This window comes from Triturus cristatus, chromosome 9, assembly GCF_964204655.1.
Source record: "Triturus cristatus chromosome 9, aTriCri1.1, whole genome shotgun sequence".
Lineage (NCBI taxonomy): Eukaryota > Metazoa > Chordata > Amphibia > Caudata > Salamandridae > Triturus > Triturus cristatus.
The window spans coordinates 1021793022-1021816799 of NC_140592.1; the positions used below are offsets into that span (position 1 = coordinate 1021793022).

The following is a 23778-nucleotide window of genomic DNA, read 5'->3' on the forward strand; positions in this document are numbered from 1 at the left end:
CTCACACGGTTTTAAGATGATGATTGAGTTGTTAGTCTGTTCTTAGTATTGAACACACCAGGTATTTGTGGTACTGATATTTGCTGGTAATCTAGGACACATGTCCTCCTTTACACACATCTCCAGACAGGACTGCCCCTCCCCCCCCCCCCCCCCCCCCTAATTTTGGAGGAATAGGGGTCCAAATACTGGTGGGGTTGGCAGGCTTTGACAGAGGTTGGCGGCGAGCTCGCACATCATTCGGCTCATAGGATGATTCAGTTGAGTTTGGGGCAGGTCACAGGCCGCTTCTTCACGCTGTGTTTGTTCTTCGAAGTATGGTCGGGTCAAGTGACGGAGTAGAGCAATCATCGCATGGTATATCTGGGCATGGAGGAATGCCAGGCAAGATTGTAGCGTAGGCAGGGAGTAGTACTTATCGGGGATTGGATGTTCGTCTCAATGGCATGCCGCCATGCAAAGGGACCATGCACCGAGGTCCCGTACATCAGGCAGTGACAGGTTAACAGGGACCATTTGTACTAGAATTTACATGAGTGGTTCCCGCCACGGTTGGTCAGATGGGAGGCTGTCGTCTTTATTTGCACTGGATACCCTTACTCCAACGCTCCTATTGTAAGCTTAGGATGCCTGTTGACGCTGTTAGACCGGCTCTCAGCTATTAAAATCACCTAGGTGCCTTGGCATGGTTTGTCTCGCGTCAGGGCCAGTTGGGGCCACTGTTCAGGACACGGTTTGACTTCTGGAACATAGACTTGTCAACATCCTCCTAGGAAACCATGATTAGCATGGAGGTATTGTACCATGGAGAGCCAATGGTTGTGGGTTCGTGCACAACAGTAGCAAGGGAATTACAGTCTGCTTCATCAGGCCACATGTTCCATCATTAGCACCAGCAGCTGTAGAGCTCCCTTTTTCACTCGGGACTGGGACTGGCAATGTCTAACTCTTACAGCCAGACATGGAATAGGCAAAGGACATACCTTGTTGAGGCAGTAGTATTGTCTGTCTCGCTTCCAGGCCAGTTGGGGGTTACCGTTCGGGGTACGGCTCGACGTTCTGGTTGCGTTTCGATGCTTGGGCAGGTGCCCGGGCACCTGTCCAAGATGACATGTAGCACGGCGATAAGTGGTTCAGTGGCTCCAGCTATTTGTGTTAACGGGCAGGTGAAGCAGCAGAACTTAGAGGGGCTTGGGTCTGACCTCTGGTTCAAGGGCGGAGTCTGGCAAGCTCACTTAGTAGCCCGTCCTTGAGTTCGGCGAAACAGGTACCATTGATGTGAGTAACGGGCAACTTCTCCCGCCCTCCAGCACTGGCTGGCAGCTATGCAGGGTGGAAGTGGCCTTCCAACAGGGGCCTCTTGGTCCATAGGATTGGGGGAAACTCCTGGGAAACATAGTTGGGCTACAAAGTAGCAGGAGAACTATTGGCTTTCCCAGTATTCAACATAGAGGGGTATTTAGGCTTTGGTTCCCCCGGGTCACGCTGCCCTGTCTGCTCCCTGGTATGCTAGCCGAAAGTTGGGAGGGCAAGGCTTCACATAGGGTAGTGAATGTCAGAAGGTGATGGCATACTCCGACTAGTGCTAGACTCAGATAACGGAGGAAAGAGGAGGTATAAACCTTGTCATCTCTTAACTCACTCACATTGGCACCTCCTGGTAGGAGTGGCTTGGAATAGGTTTTGTTCTTCAGCCAGGCAAAGGTACCATTGCACCATCGCCTATTCTTAGGCAGGTTAATTCAGTCATAAAGCCATGGGGAGTTTAGAATGGTGGTGACTGATGGAATGCGAGGGACATACTCCAACTGAGTGAAAGAGGAAGTGAGGCGGGCTTTTGAACTCTTACCTCCTCCCGCATTGGCACTGTCAGGCAGGAGTGTCTTGTCAAAGGGATTGTTCTTCAGCCATGCAAAGGCTACTTTGGACCAAATGTCTAGTTATAGGTTTAAGGTCATTTCAGTCAGAACTCCACGGGGGATTTTAGAAAGGATAGGGGCACCTGTCCTGATGGGGCATGCTGGCCGCCGGTCCGGTTGGGCGTAACCTGGTTTTGGCTGGACCTGGGAGGTAAAAAGGCCTACCTGGGGCCATGCGCAGTTGCGCAGTACAAAGAGGTCTTGGCTTCATCAGGCATGGTCTTATGCACGCCAAGTCCACAGGGTGCCTGGAGGGGGATGGGGTCACCTCTCCACTTTAGGCATGGATTTATTTTTTCTGGATCTTGGGGAAGCATTGGCAGCTGCGGGTTGCAAATAGTAGTGGTACCTTGGTGGGGGGCCCTGGTAGTGACGGTGGCCACTCCCAAGGCTGTGGAGGAGTTACAGGGCGATCCAGGGTCTGCACTTACCAAGGGGTACAGCATGCAGCAGCACCATGGGGTGCTAAGCCAGGATACCCAGGGATGTTTAGCGGGTCCCCTGGAAGAACGACGGCGCCCCGTTAACCGAAAGGCGGTTGTGGGTCTGAGCAACCGGGGCTGCCATTTATGCTCCGCCCACCCATCACGGGGGGGCGTGTGAAGCATGTGGACTGGTGGTCCACGGATGGGAGGGGTGGACCCTCCCAATATTTGGTATACACCAGTTGGCGTTGCCATGGTGACTCTAGGCTTATCAGACGGGCAGGCGGCATAGGGCTGGCCTGCCCTGGGATCGCCCGTAAGATAACCCACCTTGTTTGCATATTGGTTATGCTAATAAACCTGCAGCAATATTTCTCCACTTACATTACAGTGTCGTGTGTTTTTATTTATGCACTTATGTACTTATGTGCTTTGTGATAACTGTTGCCGATATTGGCACTATTGCAATTGCACGGTGTCCCCTTCCACGGTGCAAGGCACCCCTCCACGGGTCTCGTGTTGAACTGTCGCTGCTCATGCTGCTCATCCTGCTCTTCTGCAGTGTGGCCGAAGAATGGTTTCACGCTCTCGCGTGAAGCTGTCGGTTACATGCCAGTGACGTGCATGCATAGCACTAGTGTCTGAGCGCTGGGGAAAGAAAGGATGTGCACGCCCTACAGGGAACACTGGTTAAGACCCGTTACACCAGTTTCTAGCTTGCAAATTACACTGGGTGCCCCATCTGTATTTCAAATGGATCCGCCTAAAAAGGAAAAGCTCACTTTTGTTCAGGTCTCCCATTGTCTTTGTTCAGAAAACGGGGTGGATTATTGTTCCTCCTACATCTGCTTGTAGGTTTTGTCTCGCTGTAGTGGAATCAGATACATTTTTTACCCCTTGCCCAGTTACTCGGGGTTTCTAAAGAGGTGGTTGATCCTGCTGCTTAGTTTAACTGGGATCAAACTTGCAAAGCTGCTCTGTATTTCAAACGCCGGTGTCATTTATCCCTCCCCCATGCTTTATGCAGTGTTTTTAGTTCTTCTGGAGTGTGCGGTACTGTCTTGTGAAACACTGTTAGGAGAGATACTTCAATTCTTGGACTCTGCCCTGAGTGCAGTAGTTAGAATCATTAGAAAGCTGACTTGGCATGCAGTTTATCAAAATGTTTTACTATGATAGTTTAAAAAAAAAAAAAGCACATTACAATTTGATATAGACTATAGAAGTGTAGGTTCTGTCTCAAACTGGACTTCTCGGGCAGTGTCTCCATATTAAAATATTAATTTCTGAGCATCTACAAATTCATGAAGCAACAGTACTTCAAATGTTATACGCTAACAATTGAATTTCTCCTTATACTGAAACCTAACCCAGCAATCTACCTTTTCTGGCTTGAATTCCTAAAATTGACGGGTATCACCCAAAACTTGCTATCTCTGCTAAATCTTTGAATATCCTCATTGTTTCTTATCAAATAAATCACATCCAGGTTATGATCAAGTGAGCTTCCATCTCCACAAACTCGGTAAGCCTAAACAGGGTCTCCTTTCAAGATCTGCAGTTGGCAATGGAGGCTATAGTAACCTCTCTTGTAGTGCTTCTCTGTCCTGTGTCTTCGCAGGCTTATCAAAAATAGACTGACCCCTCTCAGTGCAATGCTACATGCTACAGCCAAGGTCCCTACAAACAAAAAATGGGAGCACCTTAATCTCACACTCGCCTGTATTGTATGGCTCCCAGTTGGGATGAACTGCACCCTGTGCACTTCTACCGCTAAGGAGGTCTGGCCTCCACCTTGGGGGTGCCCAGGAGTGGACGCCTCACAGGGAAAGCCAGGATGGGTTCCACAGCGGTATTCGTACAAGCGCCTTGAGACCCTTGCGGGTGAGTAGTGCGCTATAAAAGTATAAATTTTACAGTGCACATTATAAGCCCTGAACCTCCAAACTATCTTTCTCAAACTTTAGTTTATCCAGTATTGGGGTATCTTTCATAGATTCACATGCCTGAATCATTCACCGTTGCCGAGGCGGGAGTCCCCGGTAAATAAAAAAGCAGTGCCAAAATGTTAGTAGTAGTAGGCCCAAGAAAAGGCCCAAAGCCTATATCTTAGTAGCCTATCCACCTCATTATGCAAAAGAAACAAAGAATTTGGTAACAACCAATCAGACACCAGCACCCTTCTAGAACCCTCTCAGCAGAGCCAGTTCTCCTCCGATTTTCACCGCACGTCGTGTGGAAGGGAGTCTCCCTGAGTGCCTCTGTTTTTCAACTTGCTACAGCCTGTCTGACAAGAAGGCCTTGTTTAAATCCTGCAGGACCTGCGCCAAGAAGAGGGTCCATGTTGATGACCAGCATTTGGACTGCATCTACTGCCTCTACCCTAAACATGAGGCAAGAGATTGCAAGATTTGCCGCACCTTCCCTACCAAAACTCTTAGGGATAGGGAGGCGTGAGTGCTTTTGTGGCTGAAATCCTCTTTGGCTGAGGAGGATGACGGAGCCTCTACTTCTAGCAAGAGAGCTAGATCACAGGACAGCTCTTCCAGTGAGGGGAAGAAGCGCCAGAAAACTCACCATTCTATTTCTGGTTCTGTTCAGAGGAGTCCCACAATTTCCTCTGAATCAGCGCACTCCTCAGGATTCTACGGTCAAGGCTAGGACACAAACTGTGAGTAAAAGCCTTTCAAAATCTCTGGCTTTCTCTCCATCTACGATTTCTGTCACCTCGTCTGCTCCTTCATTGACGGATACCATCTCGACGACGGCCATTACTTCTCCTATTCTGTCAACGAGGATTACTATCCTCTCAAAAAAGCCCGTCGTCGAGGTGTCGACGAAGTCCTAGTCGACGAAGCCAGCATCGACGATACCATCGAAAAGAGACGCGTCGACGACGATCCCGTCTACGAAGACCTTGTCGACGACGATCCCGTCGACGAAGACCCCGTCGATGTTGAGCCCGTCAACGAAGGCTCCGGCGACTATCCCATCGACTGCGACTATCCCGTCGACGATAGCCCCGTCGACAACGACCTCGTCGACGATGGACAAGAAAAACCTATTAAAACTACTACAACACTTGCTTTGGCGCCCGCTCATTCCACTCCTATTTCCACCAGGAGTTTCCAGCTAAAGACTTTTCAAAGATAGGAATGTAGCGACATATCACCGCTTACTCCCTCACATCTCTTAGAAACATATGTGCAGGGTGAGGATGATGATTGAGGATGACTAGGACGAAGGGCCCTTTGGGATTGCTCGCCATCCTTCTGAACTGCACATCAAATGTCAAGATGAGACTGATGAGGAGGAGGACAATTATCAAGGACATTACTATCAGGAAGACATAGTCGTTCCGCATCATAGACCTTGCTACAGACAACCTCGTCAGAGCGAAATGTCACATCTGCCTCCGACTTTAATTCAAGACCTGCAAGCCATGCTTGAAGATTATAAGCAGCGTTTTCCACCGCAGCCAGTCATTCCACAGGTTCCGCGGACTGCGCCGCAGCCGGACCCATTGCCTTTGCCTGAAGATCAAGCCCCAACGCCTCAAATGCCTGATCCTCCACAGGACCCGCGTCCAGGTCAAGATTCAACCTCGGAGGAGGAATTCGAAGAGGGTGAGCTACCAGACCCAGCAGACCCTTGGGATTCTTATATAATCCCTATGCCTTCACCACCCACCCCTGTACCATCTGATTCGCCCCCAGAAGATATAGGGGGGTTCCATAACCTTATGCAGCGCGCTGCGACCAGGTTCCACTTGCCGGTTACCATTGAGCAGTCTGACTGTTTTCTTCATGACTTTAAAGAGGAGTCAAGAAAGGTTACAAGAGCTATCCCTATCATTGACTACATTTGGAAGGAAGGGGTTAAAATTATGAAAAACCCATTTTCCGTGCCAGCGGTGCTTCCACGGATTGACAAAAAATACCGTGCTCCTGCCAACAGTCCTTCCTGTCTCATTGGCCAACCTCGGCCAGACTCTGTTCTCTCTCAGGCAGCCCAACAAAAATCTAAGAATCCGGCAGCACCTGTCACTACACCACCGGATAGGGAAGGACGACGCCTGGATTTAATTGGGAAAAAATTTTCAACGATGGCAGCTGCATCCATCAGGGCAGCCAACTCGCTAGCGATAATAGGGCGTTATGACCGCCAAATGTGTTCAGAAATGGCAAGCTTTATCGACCCCCATCCCAGAGGACAACAGACAAGACGCTTGGAAGATTTTGTTGGAGGGTGAGCGTGCAGCATCAGAGACTATCGACTGCGCTCTGGATATTGTAAATACTAATTTTCGCCAGTTGGCTGGGGCAGCGGTTCTCAGGCGCCAGGGCTGGCTTAAGGCCACCACGTTCAGACCAGAAGTCCAGACAAAAATATTGGACATGGCCTATGATGGCGAATCATTGTTTGGAAAGCATATAGATGACGCACTCCAAGCAATAAAGACCGATACTGATACCGCAAGATCATTGGGCTCCTTGCAGTACAAGCGAGGTACCTTCAGAGGAGCAAGAGGCCGTGGATTTTCATCCAGAGGGGGTTATCACACCCAACCGAATAGGTACCAGCCTCAGTATCGACAATCCTATCAATCTTCCTACAGACAAACCAACACGTTTGGTTTCTCTCGTCAAGGCGGACAAAAAAGATTACAGAATCAGGGAAGAGACACCACAAGGAAGCAATGATTTCTGCAGGGCGCCTTCCACTCCCCCCTCCCCCCCCCCCCTTGTGGGTGCGAAGATTTCAACTTTTGTGAGCAAGTGGCAAGAAATTACGTCGGACCAGTGGGATCTGGACCAGGTTCTCAACGGTCATACCTTGGAGTTTGTCACCAAGCCACCCAATACACCACCCAAGGGACCCCCTCGTCTTCACTTATTATTCAAAGAAGCTTTAACAATGCCCCTCAAGAACGCAATCGAGAAGGTTCCTGCACTTGAAAAGGGGACAGGTTTCTATTCCTGCTTTTTTCTCATCAAGAAGAAATCAGGTGAGTGGCGTCCAATCTTAGACCTTCGCAATCTGAACAGATTCCTCAAGAAGCAGGGATTTCGCATGGTCACTCTGGCAGAAATTCTAAGTTGCCTCAACGAGGGATATTTTCTAGCTTCTTTAGATATGGAAGACGCTTACTTTCACATCCCAATACATCCGAAGCATCGCAAGTATCTTCGCTTCACAGTGGCTGGCGCCCATTACCAGTTCAAAGTGCTCCCGTTTGGGTTAAAATCTGCCCCAAGGATATTTACTAAGTGTCTAGCTCCAGTGGCAGCAGCGTTACGATCCCAAGGAATCCAAGTCTTCCCGTATTTAGACGACTGGTTGATAAAAGGTCCTTTGGAAAGCTCAGTCAAGACTGCCGTGACAACATCTCTTCGTCTGTTCCACTCTTTGGGGCTTACGATCAACAGGAGCAAATCTCAGTTACACCCAAGGCAGATCCTTCCTTTTCTGGGAGCTCTGCTAGATACTGTCTGCTGCAAGGCATTCTTATCTCACGAACGGCAGGTTCGTCTTCAAAAGTTAGCAATCCTGATTTCCAAAAGAAAGTCAGTTTGTCCGGATGTTCGCGTCGCTCCTAGGGATGTGCTCCTCTGCAATACACCTCGTCACTCTGGCAGGGCTCCGGATGCGACCCTTGCAGGAGGAGTTGCACCTCCAGTGGCAGCAGGCGATGGGTTCTTTCGACAACATCCTCTGAGTCACTTCAGGCATAAAGAGCGCTCTACGTTGGTGGTCCCACATACCCAACTTAGCAGAAGGGCTCACTTTCATACAAAAGATTCCAGACTTTGTCCTCACTACAGATGCTTCCATGGAAGGATGGGGAGGTCATCTCCAAGACTTACAGATACAGGGGAAGTGGTCTCCAGAGTACAAGAACAAACACATCAACAGTCTGGAATTGTGAGCAATTTTCCTATCTCTGCAAGCTTTCCTTCCAAGGATTGCAGGTTCTTCGGTTCTGGTTCGGACCGACAATACCACCAGCATGTTTTACGTGAACAAGCAAGGAGGGACAAGATCAGCAACTCTGTCCACAGAGGCTCAGGAGTTGTGGGAATGGGTCACACTCCACAACATAACCCTCAGAGCAGAACATGTCCGAGGTCTCTGCAATACATTAGCGGACACGCTCAGCAGATCCCAATCAGATTGCCACGAATGGGAGTTAGAGCGTGCTCAGAGTATTCAGAGCTTGGGGGACACCGCCACTAGATTTGTTCGCCACAAAGGAGAACTGTAGTTACAGGTAAGTAACTTGTTTTCTTCTGGACGCTCCTGCTCTTTGTGGTGCAAGGGATGACTATTCTGTTCCACATCTCCAAGGAAAGAAAAAAAAATCCATATTTAGCAGATCCTTCTGCAATGCTCCAAGAGTATGGAACACTTTCCCTCTCCACATTAAAAATGCACCTACCTTTCAAAGCTTCAGATCCCGCCTCTAGAACTTGCTGCTTGAGAAACACTTGAATCTACTAATCACTTTCTCACCAGCACCATCGTCAATTCCGGTCCGCTTTGCATTTTGCTGGACACCTTGTTTACAGTGTAAAACACAGATACCTCTGAGTTGAGTGCGCTTGTTATATATAATACTTATATTTCTTTATATGCAGTCCATGCACTCAAACCCCCTCTGTAATTCATGAACAGTGGAGTATTGCAAACAACCTGTTCTGCTAATTTACCTCTACTTCCTCAGCTGAAAAATCCTTTACTCCAAGCTTCTACACTTTTCCAATGCCAGACACTTATCCCTAACTTTTTATATTAAATCTTCTGTTACTTATTGTGCTTATTAAATATGTATATCCAGTGTGCGATCTACGGACTGTGTTTTTATATATTTATTTTTGGTAATGCTGCACCTGTATGCACTATATTGGTAGCCCTAATATTTCCTTATCTATCGCAGTTATGGTTGGGACCAAATTTTCCCATAGAAGCGCGTTTTGTTTTCCTATTAACTTTGGCGCTGTTTGACGAATCTTACTGAAAATGTTCTAAACTAGTACGCAAGTTAGTTCAGTTGCTGTCTGGAAAGTTTCAGGCTGATTCGTCAAGTGGGGGTTAAGAAAAAAAGGAGGGGGTCCCAAAAGGCTTTTGCCCAGTGCAATGTCTATGGGGATTTTGCAGTTTCGTCACCATGACTACAGCCCGAACTGCTGAACGGAATTAAACAAAATTTGGCAGAAAGCTAGATCTTGGTCCAGAAAGAGTGCTTTTTGTAAACTGATGTAAATCTGTTGAGTACTTTCCGACTAATTAAAGGAAAAGAAATTGTACATCTAGGGACGCGGCTCTACCCGCGGGGGATCCGCAGATCCAGGTGCAAATCAAGGCTCTGTTTGGCTCGCTGCAATCTGAAAGGAAAGTTGTAGCTGCCATTTTCTTAGTTGCTTTGCCCGGAAGAGGGAAAAATAATGTTAAAACACATAACGGGAAGGATGCAGGTAGCCTGATCCCATAAAACACATGCAGAGGTCTTTGAGGAACCCCTCATTGGCAAGAAATTGCCCCAACATTTTTTTTGGGGGGGGGGGGGGGGGGGGGGGTGGATCCACCTTTGCCCGCAGTAAGGCCCACAGTGAAACTTTGTGAGGAATCCGCGGATCTGAAGCATGATAAAAAAAAATTACAAAACACCAAACCCTTGCCGTGCACGGCCAAAGATTGTTTGCAGCATAGGGTTGCATGTAGCCAGAGCGGTGGTTGAATTAACGTGCCGTAATTACACATTACCTTACTTAAAAAAAAGAATAGATTCACAAAAAAAAAACAAAGGTTACAGGGGCGTTCTAGTTAGGTTCGGAATTTCCCCTCACAAAACCATAGAAATTCAGCAGTTATAGTTTCTTCAGATATGTCATCATTTGTGCCGTTAAGTAACTTTAGGCAACGAGTTATAATTTCTTAACATAAGTATAAGTGCTGAATTTTTATGTTTTTTTTGTGGTCCTGACTGCTAAAAATTTTATGTTGCATGTTCTTTTATTTCTTCCTGGGTGTTCCAAATCGTTCGTTATTCAGCCCCATTGCTATCGAAAAGAATTCATCAAAAGTTTTCGTTTAGTTTCACACTGTTGCCCTGAAAGAGGGAAGAGGTTTTAAATCTCTCTAGGATTGTTCTTGCATGATCATATTTAGGCCTTTTTAAGTCTCGCCTGAGCCAGCGCTTTAGCGCTGCTCTCGCGAGAGCTTTTGTAAACGGGGGATTTGGAAGTGCCAACGAGTGCTTTCAGGCCGCCAACTACAGTGCATGTGCGCCGGGCGCGCGCACCATTTGGCAGCCTGCCTGATCATTTCGCGGCCGCTTTGATGTCAGTAAGCTGCGCGGCCACTGAACATCAAAGCGGCCGCGAAACTGCACACCATTTGCCACCCCCTCCCTTATCCCACTTCCTGCTTGTTTCACAATGGCAACCTAATGTAATCTGCACTTGTAAATATTAGATTGCAACCATTTGTATGGCGTTTTACCATTAGGGCGTGTCTTCAGTACAGCTCGTGTCGTGCTTTGTTTAATCTCCCCGTTGGGTGTCCTACGCACACCACCACCCGTCGCTGCTTGCCATGTTAACCCCTCCTCCCGTTCTGCTGTAACCATTTTGTCATTTAAGCTCTCGTATTTCATCCGTTCATCCAATAGCAGGTAATTTGCAGAGCAGACGACTGGGTTCTCGCTGCAGTCCTGTAACTTTTTCTTATTCCTAGGAACATTTCAAACAGATTTTTATTCAGTCCACCCAAAACATCTTTGCAACGACCTTTGACCCCCCTCACTGAAACAAAAGGAGATAATAACATAGAACAGTCAGTAGCTTCTCACAAACATATGACGTGTTTGAGTTGCTTAGACTCCCTTTCGAATCAATTAAGGGTAGTTCCTTTATCCAGTTCCACGCAAGTGTAGTGTAAAGCCCCCAGGCTAACTTGGGAAAACAAATGCTATCTGAGCCATTTTTTTTAAAGTAACAAAGAAGTTGCCGATGATAAACATAGTCTTGTTCTGAAGTCACTACTCTGCTGGAAATGAATGACTAGATATCCCTAAAAGAAAGGCGTCCCCCAGATTAAATATGCATAAATTCACACTCGGCGACACACTGTGGTCTGCACACCCATGAATACTAACTTTCTGACATCACGCCCGTGTGTAAATACGTCTGACAAACGCACATTTTAAACCACCGGGCAACTTAATTTCTTCTTTTCTCAGGCAGTTTCCAAACAGAAATATGGTAACAGCATAGTTTAGCATGTTTGTATTTGAGGAGGCATGAAGGGATATAAATGAAAGTCGAAAAGAGCTTGAAAGAAAAGCCATGCTCTGTTATGTATTTTACTTGCAGACCACTGCACGTTGCAGCAGTGAGCGTTAAAATTAAATGAAACACCTTGCCGCCTTGCATCCCAACCCACAAATGGACTTGTCTCTTTGCAAGCGAAGTTTTAATGAATGAGTACAGTTATTTAATTAGATCAGATTATTTTTCTCCTCCCCATACGTGAAAAGCTGCGCTGACTCTTCTGGTTAATGGAGTCATTCAATAAATAATTTCACGATATATTTCAAAACCGTCCACATACATCAAGCACATCTACATTCTACATTGCCTATTAGTGAGTGTTAGAAATGCACCACTCCATGAAAAAAAAGTTTTTTTACTTCTCAATGTTGGATGGTCTTTTTAGCTTGTTGATTGAAAGTTCTGCAGTAAAATGTCCACGCAATCAGCTGGCTCATCCTCTGGTCAAACCCCAAATCGATTTTACTAGTTGCTTCTATGTACCTACAGCTTTAAAATAGCAAGCATTTACAATGCAATAGGTCTAGCATTTGCGAGAGTTTAAGCTGTTGGCGTTGTAAATGACAATGCCTTTTATCTGTTTTAAAAACCAAAACCTAAATAAAATGCATTGTCATTTACAATGCCAATTGCTGAAACCCTCGTAAATGCGAGACCTATTGCATTGCAAATGCTTGTTAGACAAGCGAAGGTTTGGCCAAAGACCAGTGGAGCACCACCCGTCCTCCTCCTCACTACCCCTGTGTGTGTGTGGCCTCCTTGGTGTGAAATCCATGTGAGCATCAATGGCCTGTCCCAGTGGATATCTGGTGTCCAGGAGGGAGTCTGGCACGTTTGTAGGTGGACTGTTAGTGGGTGAGGAGAGGTTGAAAGCCCCATGATTGGTGCTCTGCGTCCCCTGGCTTCCTTGTGTTTAAAATAATTGCGAATCTGGGTCTGAAGTCCATTGTGAAGGATAAGTCAAGTGGCGGTAACTTGCTGATTGGAGGTGGCGGTGGCAGCAGGAGCACATTGTGGTCTCCTAAAGAGGGAGATATAAATGGATAGTGAATGGGAGAAAACCCTAGCTTCTTACCACTGTGGGGCGAAGCATCATACTCCTCAGGGTTCCAAGCTGGTTGTTCTAGGTTCAGAATGCCCTGCTGGGAGATGTCCGCATGAGGTGCCCAGCGAGGGCATTGGCAGGCAGGGTAACCAGCACATGCATCTGGAGACTGTTCTGGCGCCATGATCTGCAGGCAGGGTACCCACTGAGGGGACAGATGGTAGTGTCCTGCCGTGAACTATACATGCAAGAGGCCCAGAGATGAGATATGCAGACAGGGTGGCCAGTTCCTAGATCAGCGGTGTCAGTGTTCGCAAGATGTCATCCAGTCAGGATACCTACCTCTGTAACCCGTTGCCCAGCATAGAGCTGTTCTGCCTGGAGCCCTGTTGGGCGATGTGCCTGCGACGTGCCCATGGGGTACATGCGGGGTGCCCGCCTGTGAGATGTGCAGGCAGGCGGCACAGCGATGCTGTGGTCTCATGGATGCCTCTCTTCTTTGCAGATCGCTAAGGTGGAGAAGTTGAAGCCCCTGGAGGTGGAGCTGCGGCGCCTGGAGGACCTGTCCGAGTCCATAGTCAATGACTTCGCCTACATGAAGAAGAGGGAGGAAGAGATGAGGGACACCAACGGTGAGGGAATGTGGCCGAGGGTGGGGTGTGCCGCTGCGTTCTTAATATCAGGGGGGAGGAGAGCTGGTGCCGGTGGTGAATGAAGAGCTCTCCCCAGGCGCAGAGGGGCTGGGACCTATGGGTCTAGTACTTGTTTTTACTACTAAACCAGGTGATGTGGGACAATTCCCTCCCTCCCTCCTTTCTTTCTGTTGGGGTCCCCTGCGCCCTTACTATTCCACTGCTCTCCCCACGCATGCTCCACGTGTTGGTGACTTTCCTTTTATGAGCGCACATCTGGTGTAATCAGGATTGCTCAGTCCATGTATTCGTAACTTTCCTGAACAGCTATAATACTGTTTAAGCGGTGAACTCTGTATGGACCAGTAGAGCAGGTACCGCTGGTGAAGCTCATGGAGTATCCTTGGGCTCCCCCTGCCGGCTGCCTCTGGGAAGGTGCTTTAGAATTTCCACAATGGTTCCTGTAAATGGAGAATTGCGCAGCGATGCTGTTGAGTGTACTGTTAAGCACTCCGTTATCCAAGGCTATACAAAAAGCATAGGAACTGTGACAGAGTGCAGTGGCGTCTGGGTCGAGGTCAAATATGTGGTAAAAAGAGCAAAATAAACTGTAATTACATTGTGGTCCTTTCATCTTTAGGTTCCTGCATATACAATATTTGGTGCAACGACATATTTTCCTGTGTTGGTTTTTAGTTAATTTTTAAAACCTGGATCGTTAACATTTAAAATTCTCATATTTCACATGTCACAGAATCCTGGTCAGTGCATTGCTGGTAGGGATCTGTCTTAATGGGATTGGAACCTCATACGGGTTACACACATCTCTACAATAGGTTTATTAACGCACTGACCCTTCCTACAGACACCATTTAAAAGCTTTTCAAAACGTAGTAGGTTAAGCTTGACTGGCGCTCTCAAAGGCCAGTTTCTAACAACCAAGGGGTCTGTTGATTTGGTGCAGTGGCCTCCGTTTTAATAGGAACCATATGATGTTTACCAGCCATGCAAATAACCAATTTAACGTGCTCTTTTCTTTCCAAGAAGGGAAAGCACCCCTGTGCACGGGGAATGAGAAGGGTGGCTCCATGCTGCTGTTACTGTACAGTATTAATGTAGCTCTTTCCTCTCCGCTCAACACTCTTCTGCCCCCCCCCCCCGTAGGTCTAGGCCAGGATTAACCGTTCAGGAACGTTTTTTCCCCCTCTTTTTAATGAAGTGTATAGGAACTGTTTTTGTAATTGCATTTATATAACAATCCCTCACAAGGTGTTGAAGTGTTTTACGGTGAGTAGCACGCTACTCCCGGAACCCACGGTTAGTGGTTAAATGTTGGTTATTGCGATTAGTCATGCTCTCAAAAAAAAAAGTTGTTCCCGCCCTCTGTGCCCTGTGACTGTCTTGGTACATGATTCTGACTGCCATCTCCTTCCTCCCACAGAGTCCACGAACGTCCGTGTCCTGTACTTCAGCGTCTTCTCCATGTGCTGTCTTATTGGACTGGCCACCTGGCAGGTGTTTTACCTGCGGCGCTTCTTTAAAGCGAAGAAACTGATCGAGTGAATGGACCTGTGCACATCAGAGGCGGGGAGGCTCCCCTTCCTCCTCTCGCCTGATCCCATGGAGAGTCCGAGGAAGAGACTTGCCACTGCCCAGAGCCTTTTTATGGACTCCCAGCTCCTCTTCTGTGTCCGGTCCAGTAAATAAACTGCCATGGAAGAGAGATTCTAGCGGCTCTGAAGCCTTTTACTACATTGTGGCTGGTGGCAGATATTGGGGACAAGGTCTTTTGGGTGCAGGCAAGGGTTTTATGTAACATTAAATTCGGGAAAAGGTGAGGTTTCTTCAGTTCTTGGCTCCCTCCCCCTGTTCTCCCCCCCCCCCCTCCCCCCCCCCCCCCCCAGTGTCTACTCACCGAGGCTGTTCTTTCCTAAGTTGACTCTGCACAAACTCTTCTTTCCTTGGATGTGGCTCTCCTAGTGCTGCTGAACTTGGCTAATATTTTTTGGATTGGAGTTCATGGGGTGAAAATTTATTGAAATGCTGCCTTGTGTGACTACTAGAGATGGGGTATGGTGGGGTTGGCTATTTCTAGCCTCTTAATGCAGTTCTGCTTGCCATGCTCTAAAAGTCCAGGAATGAGCGAGGTGCCAATGCTGTCTACATGGGGAATAGTAGAAGCTTTTTTAGGACTACATGGCCAAAGTGCCATCATGCTTGCAGGTCACTGGCCTGGTGGGGATAATGACCATGTTTCATCAATGTTAATGTTAGCACTGTGCGTGTCTCCGGCGGGCATGATTCACTGAACGTTGGTAACTAGCTTAATCCAGTAAAACAAAAAAGTGACCACCGTCAAAACCCATTTTATACGGTTTTCAACCAAATTACTTAAATTAGTTTTTGCTTTACATGTAAAACTTTCTTTAATTCAGTGGGATGAACTCGATGCCATTGTTTGTGGGGCTGTTTCCTTCTTTAATCTTTGTTAGAGCTGACAATCTGAACTGCAGCGATGCAAGAGACTGTTCGTTCTGCCATTCCACATCTGGTTGAGGGTTTGCCTTGCCTGCAATTGTCACTGTTTGTAATCTGCACTTTTTCTAAACTCATTTCTTCTGCGAAGTTTGAGATCCCCTCTGATTCCTCCCAAACATCAATACAAGACTCCTTGTACCCTAGGCAGTGACTGGTCTAGTGAACAAACATGGTATTTGCTCCAATCTGCAGCTTGGAGCTTGTTTGCACATTTCATTCGTACCAAAGCAGTCCTTATCTATGTGAACAAACGGACTTGTTGATTTGGCAATATTCCCTTGTTCTTATCCCACTCCTCATGCCACAGCTAGCCTCCCACCCATCCAGAGACAGCCTCCAACCATCCTCCAAAACGGGACAACCACTTTTCTTTCCACACATTCTCCACACATACCCGTGTGTCTTCTGAATCCTGAACCTGTCGAACACCCTAATTTGTAAATGATGGCAGAGTTCGGAGTGCCCTTGAGGTGTTTCACAGATTACTCTGTTGCCTCACTCATTGTCGCTAGTATTACCTTTTTGTTGTTGCTTGGGCTGTGCTCCTAATATTTTCCATTCACGTGACTGCTAATGCAGTGGAACCTAAACTGTTTGAGCTCTATTGCATTGACGAGACATGGTGTAGCTATTCAGTTATGCCACTTAAGTCTTATTCCCCACATATTGCCTCCTTCCTTTGGATAACTGTTGCCTGTATGTATTGAATTTGATAGATGTTTTTCAGATATGTTCTAAAATAAAACTTTAGGGGAAAATGTAAGCTTTTTTCCAACAGTCACTGGTTTTTCTTTGACCCTGACATTTCATTTCCTCATGTTCTCAGTCTATGCTAGATGTTTCTCTTTTGGTAGGAAATTGAGTAGCAAATATGCAATGGTACAGTTATGCAATTATACATCAAAGTACCGAAGACACTTGATCAGTAGAGGTCTATGTGAGCTATTGTTAGGTCTGGACCATGGTAGTTTACATGGTAGGAGCTAATTAGAGATGTTCCACAGATCATTCTCAGCCTGTGCTGTCTGTGATGGATCCACAATAGCTGGCAACCTTTCGTCGTATTGTGTGTCTACAAAGGATTGGCAACAGGTCTTGAATTTGATCTGAGGTTGCACAGAATCCAGAATTCTGCATGACTACCCTGAATTGTGTTGTAATAGGTTTGGACAAATTATGATTGTTTTCTCGGGCTTGTTTATTGGAGAACATCACCTCTTGTAATTATAGTCACTAGGTAGGTATATCCCGTAAACCGGAGAGTGGCGATAACCCACATAGATGCATTTGAGAGAAATTGTAGAATATTGGTAGACAAGTGTTCATGAGGCTTGCCTGTGCTTGAGATTAGTCTGATCAATACAAGCACTAAGCGGGTGGAATAATTCAACTGGCAAAAGCCAAAATGTACAAGATGGAAGGAATCCGGGACATGCTCACACACAAATTGCATTGGTACACCAGAGTAAATGAGAGGGTAGGGGTGGTTGAAAAGAATCTGTGCATGACATGTAAACTTTCAATTCACTGGACATTTTTCTCATTTAGAGATCGGTACCATTTCGCATTGCCCCAGTCCTCCTAGGTAATCGTTGCAACATCCTTAGTAGTATGGTATTTAGTTCTATCAAGCACTCCTTTTGCTGCTTCCCATACTGCGTTGTGTAAACGGGCGCTCCAATCTTGGTCATTTCACATTTTAAGCTTGTGGGAGCCTTGTCATTTAGTGAGGTGCAACAAGAGCCTACCTGCATAGGGATTTAAATCAGCACATTGTGATGGTTATTTTGGTCTACAGAGTACTCACTTGATGGTGACAAACTGGATCTAGCAAAGTTGAAATAGCTCTACTATGCTGGCAGGTAGTGCTGCAGCTCTAATCTGACACTGATGCCTCTACAAATATGATGCAACAGAGCTATATATGGGTCATCTGTTGCATGCTGACATCATTCCTTTTTTCACCCAGATCCCTTTGATAGGGATCCGCTGTTGCTCTCCATTTCAGTTCGTTCGAAACCAGTTGTTTTGCAGTGGTTTTAGGGCAGTGTCCCGAAGAGGTCAGGCTGCCATAACTGTCCCTTCCGAGAGGTTCCATGCAACCTTATGTAGGAGTTCTGAGCTTGTGCTTACCTATGTGCCTGTTTCAGTTTGTGACTTCTTGCTTTTGATGACCTGAAGGGAGCTTCTTCCACATCAGAGGGCTGTGATGACCAACTCAGTTGTTTCCTCTTAGGGGCTGTTTGGTTCCTAAGAAAAATTTCCCATTCCTAGATTAGGACATGTCTTTATCTTGATGTCACTTCTGGTTGGTGGGCCTGATCTTCTGGTTGGTGGGCCTGGTCTTCCAAATCCGACCTCAACATACTCTTCAGCACTCTGCCCTGTTTGGTGGACTTTAGTCCGATACTGCTGTCGGATCCACATCTAGTGTAGCTGAGGTGTTTCATCCTGCTGATATGGGCCTAACTGCAGCCTGCTTGATCCTAGTTTTTAATGGTTTCACATTCTACATTCATTTGCTATATAGTTGTGTTTTGTGTGCGTATTTTCTGGGCTATAGGTTTAGTCGGTGATCCACTTTATTATGTTATGCCCACCATATCAGTGCGGTTATGTAGGTACAAAAGTAGTCTGTGACTTACCAGTCACAGACGATTTTTGTGACGAGGTGGGCGCCTCTATTCATAAGGCCTTCTTGGACATGGCTGTGCCTTTGGAGAGAAAGCTCCTTGAGATGGCAAAGTGCTTACAACTCCTCCCACCGCAAGAAAAACATCTTCCCACCCAACTTCAGTGTCGCTTCAAAAACAAACTTTTTTTGCCTTTATAGTTTGCACTTTCAGAATTATGAAACCTTTCATTGGAATACAGAATTATGTCTTCAGTTTGCATACAATGGTGATGGGTGCCTTCTGATCATGTTATCAGGTGCAGCTCCTCCGTGATGGAGTGTCACCCGTCACCCCACTGCTCGGTCAGTTAGTCAGAAAAATAAAATGATATTAAAACAATATCTTATTTTTATGTGATGGGCTCTGGCTGACACGTGAGTGTGGGGCCGGGCCATGACGGGGAGGAGTGGTGGCCACTTAAGTATGCTTGGCAGTTTTGCCGGCCTTTTTAGGCTAGCCAAACAGACATGCGCACTTCTATTTCTTCAACCTAGCTGTGTTGCATGGCAAGGTTTATCACAAAATGCAATCAGTGACTAGTAAAATGAAACCAGTATTTAAAATGTAAACACAATTGACAACATAGTTTTATAAATGTTGTACTGGTGATTGTAAGCACACTGCATATATTGCTACTCGCTTTAACCACCACAAAGACACCAGACATTTTAGAGTTAATTAACTTTAAATCCAAGTACTGTTTTTACATGATCAAATGTCTGAGTACTAAGCAACAAAAACAAAGTGATGGAGGGAATGCCTGAATGAATCTCAAGCCATTGCCAATGGGTCGGGCTGCATCCCAATCTAATTTTTTGCTCACCATGTCAACCCATTTTGGACCCAGCAGTATGCATATCAGTCTTGACCCTGCTCCAATGGAAACCGTTCATCCAGAACTGCCAGACCAGGTCCTCCCTAAGATGGAACACAATCAACCCAGGATTGGTTTTGCCCTTATTAGGGCTCATCAGCCGGGTATAGCTTGGTTTTAGTGGTACAGTAAGCATGGGACCTTCGTTTGAGCATGCCCTTCACAATTGGGGAATCAAAAACAAAGTGATAGATTTAATACTTAAGTTAATCTCAGCCAATGGCAATCACTCGAGGCTGCATCCCAGTCCATCGACCCATCGGTATGCAAATCAGTCTTGACCCTGGAAACTGTCCAGCCCTGGCCTGGCAATTTGATTTGGACTGTACACATTTGAGCAGAGTGAAAAAACTGATAAGCTGGGTCCAAACTGAGGTGGAATAGTGTACAAAATATTGGACTGTTTGCAGTTCGAGTGCTTACCGGTGGTTGAGATTACTTCAAGCAAATGGTTGAGTTTACTTCAAGCATTAAATCATCTGATTTATATTCTTCAGTGACTACGAAGCAGTCCTCATTAAAAGAGATGGAAGGAGCACATGAATGCCATATAAAAAAAGTGAAGTATTCTGCTGTGGTGCCCTTTTTAAAATATCATGGAATTTAAGATGTTGAGAAGTTGATATTACACAATATGGCAGAGGTAATCTTAAAAGGTGGAAGTACACAATTAACCAAGATTAAAAGGTTTTTTTGTTAAATATTTTTTAGGTAACGTATATGGCTTCATAGAGTTCACCTTGTCTTGGAGGCTGATATATAGATTGAGTAGAGCGTAAGGGAGTGTTCTTGAGGAGGCAAACACTTGGCCAAGTATGTGGCTTTGAGCAGTGTTGTGTGCATATTGGTGTTAGGGTTTATGTTGTGATGGCGCGGTAGGAATGCGACTTTATGGATGTGCTTTTGGGGTGACCGACCAACTAAATGGCTTGCAGCGGTGTTTTTAATGTTGATGTAGGAACAGAAGGAAGTTCAGGGAGCTCTTGTGGTCATTATTAAATGTATCGTATGTCTGTAACTAGCTGCATTGCCTAGTACGAGAAAACATACAGTAAGCATTGGGGCAGTCAAATCACAAAATTAGTAATCTAGCAATCTTGGAATTAATTACGGTTGACATGTTAAAGTTTTTTTTTAATATATATATTTAATAGCGGTAGGTCTTTGGTTATCCCATGGTGGTCCAGTCCTTAGCTAGTGTCTCACTGGTGTGGATCTTAAATGCTTCGTCATTTGATGTAGGCAGAGTTTCAGCTGAGCTCTAGAGAGACCCTCGCCTTGATGTAGGTCACACGGATCCCTCAAGACTGAGGTGCCGAGTCGGGAGTCTTCAGTCGAGGTTAGAGGGGGCAAGACTAAGAGGATTTGACGAGCAACAGGGCAGCCAAAGAGTGAAGGAAATGGGAGCAAGGGGGAATAGAATGAAGCTTCTTTTGGGGGGGGAGGGGGGAGATAAATCACCAGAATTATCCAGGAGATTGAGCAGCCACGCGGGGTACCCCAGTGTGGTTCAGGAAAGCGCAAGAATGTCAAGGCAGGACTAAAGGGAACTGAAATGAGGTTGAATGGGTGGAGACCAAACGGGACTGTCGGATCACTGGATGAATTATCTGAGCAGAAAAGGAGGCCATTTGCGACTAGACCATGGAGTAGTGCAATGATGGAACACCAGGTTGGGGGTGGGAATAATAAAAGGTCGTAGTAGACTGAAAGACACCCAAGGACATCTGCTTATGGTTGAGGGGGGGGGGGGGGGGCTGTGGTCACAAAATTCTCGACGACGGCAGAGGGCGACATCAGAAAGTGTGTAACAAGCGGAGCGGGATTATCCGTAGGTGAGATCTGTTTACCACAAGGACTGAGCCTGGCCTGCGCTACCATGTCCCCCTGCTATATGGCACAGCCCTTCTCTATATGTACATGTAGGCACTATAGCTACGTTTTAGTACCTTTCATTCTTTCATGGAACATTTCTTCATTATACTGCAGAGCTTCCAGTTCTGATCTCATCGTTTTCTGGGCTGGATTCCCAGGTAAATCCACGTTCGTCCAGAGGTTGAATACGGTTAGGACGTTATTAGTTGAGTAAAATCCTGGAATTCACCAGTTTTACATTTGGCAATCACTGAGGCCTACAGATTTAAGTCATCCTATTTTCCTACATGAATGCTGTAGACTGGGGCAGGGAAAGTTTTGTACTTGATGCATAGGTGGCAGTGTAGGCCGAGCTTTTAAATTGATGCTAAATGGCCAGCTCCAAGTGTTGCATTAATTGCTTCGAGCTAGAATGTTAACCATTCCAGTTAGGCTTCAATTTCCCATCAGCAATGCATCTGCTGGAGTCGCCCGTCAGTTTTAGCTAGCAGAACATAAAGTACTATTTATTCCCATACCCTCATTCAGTAATATATGAAGTTTGCTCCAGTATGCGATGGTCCTGCTTTTCAGAACTGTAAGCGAAGGGAACACCAGGTTATTTCTGAAACGCCCCACACTGAAAGTTATATCCTTCGAAGATTGTGAAAGAGAGTATGGGCTAACTGGAAAATACAATTTTCAGCAGATTCATCGTTTGGAAATGCAACCATGCTGAGTGGCATCCGGCATATGGGAGCTAGCACCTTCCGAAAAGACCCTGATGAAATATAGGGGGACAGAAGGGTGGATCTCCAGCCTGTACAAATTGCTCGTGGTTTATAACCAGAGTCTAGGGAGAGAATTCTCGAGCCTGGGGTGGGAATTTCGTTGTAGGAACATACACAAATGTAGCTTAGTGGTGCAGCATAGTGAATCTTCATAAAATGTTCCCTCGAAGGCGGACTGGGGTTGGAGGGAATGTGGGGTGGTATACCCCACTGCATATTTAGTGGTCATGCCTAGTTTTGATAATATATGGGAGAGCCTTATTGATTTAAGGAGATGACGGTGTTCCTTTATAAAGCTCATCCAAGTGTAGTTATTCTGGGCATAAGACCAGTGTAATGGGAAGAAGCTACTTTCAGGCTGTAGAAGTTAACATTTCAGCTGTTTCCCTCCTCTCTCCAGAGAGAATTGATCATTAATCCCTTCCTTTGGTCCTTATGTGTCGAGTGCCCGTTTCTAAAATGGTATCTCTTTTCAGCAGCTCATCACCCTTCAGAAATGTTCTGTGTCCCTTTATTTTTCAGGAAAATCAGTGCTGTCCTAACAAGCTTTCTCTTTGGGGGGGGGGCGCGACCCTTGCATTTCTCAATGTTCAAATTGACATAGAGTGGTGATGGTCTTAGCATGATTAACATCTCGTCTTATTAGATTACCCTGCCTCACCCTTACTAGTTAGAAATCGTTGTTTATACGGACCTCAATGTGATTTCATATGCAACTGTTCTGCTGTCCATTGTTTCTACCGTGGTGTGGCTTCCATCTGGTGTGCCACTTGCCACTAAGTTGCTCATTCATGTCTACCATGCCTCCCTCTGTGCTACTATCAAGCAGATGGCAAATTAACTCGAGAGGCTTCTGTTTGGTGGGGATCTGGCTAGCACAAGTGTCCTCCCATCAACATTCCTCCACTTTGGATTCATTCAGCGCTCCCCCGCCTCATTCAGCGCTCCCCCGCCTCCCCCAGTTGATAAATCTATTGCAATACTTTAACTTTCATATATCCTAGTTATCTGAAAGACACGTTAGTGATAGATTCCTTACCTTAGAATATCCCCAGGCTTCAGACGGTAGGCGTCGTCGTACGGCTCTGCGTACGTCGCTGGCATCGGAGCCGCCGAGATGACGTCGAAGCTACTTGGACGCGCCCGCACGCGCTGACGTCAGTTCTTTCTTTTTCTGTGCAGCAGCGCAGATCCGAGCGAGAGCAGTACCCCTAGTTAAGTTTTAACTTGGTTTCTGACAGCTTGTTTTGTCGTGTACTTGACTCCTGGTGCAATAGGGATGCCCGGGTTTAAGTCCTGTAGGGCCTGCCGTCAGAACATGCCGGTATCTGACCCTCAGGATGTCTCTTCTGCTTTTGGCACGCCCATGACCCTGATGCGTGCCCCGATTGTCGGGCCATGGTGCCGAAAGCTTTTTGGGGGAGCGTTCCCGAAATTTGTTGGAGGTCCAGCAATCTGTTCCGCAGCGATCGAGGTCCCGATCCCGTGGGTGGTCAAAGGACTGGTCGCGGAGCCATCCGCATCGCTTGTCGGAATCGGGAAAGGTAAGTCTAGGTGCAATAAAAAGTTGAAGAAGCGACGCCGCTCTTCCTCTACCCCTCACTGGTCGCGGTACGCGGTGGAGGGGGCTGGCGGTAACTCCCCCACAGCTCCGTTAGAGCCTCTGTCGTTGCCTGCAGCCTACCCACCCTTT

The 23778-nt window shown here is 46.6% G+C and overlaps 1 protein-coding gene across 1 annotated transcript in view; it reads left to right on the plus strand.

The window, feature by feature from the left end:
- TMED10 (transmembrane p24 trafficking protein 10) overlaps window positions 1–16654 on the plus strand; it is a 90689-nt gene extending 74035 nt beyond the window's left edge. Inside the window, exons 4-5 of the mRNA XM_085626727.1 lie at window positions 13227–13353; window positions 14795–16654. Coding sequence (XP_085482853.1) covers window positions 13227–13353; window positions 14795–14916 — 249 coding nt within the window. The 3' untranslated portion in view covers window positions 14917–16654. The remainder of the gene's footprint in view (window positions 1–13226; window positions 13354–14794) is intronic.
- Window positions 16655–23778: the final 7124 nt, after the last annotated feature.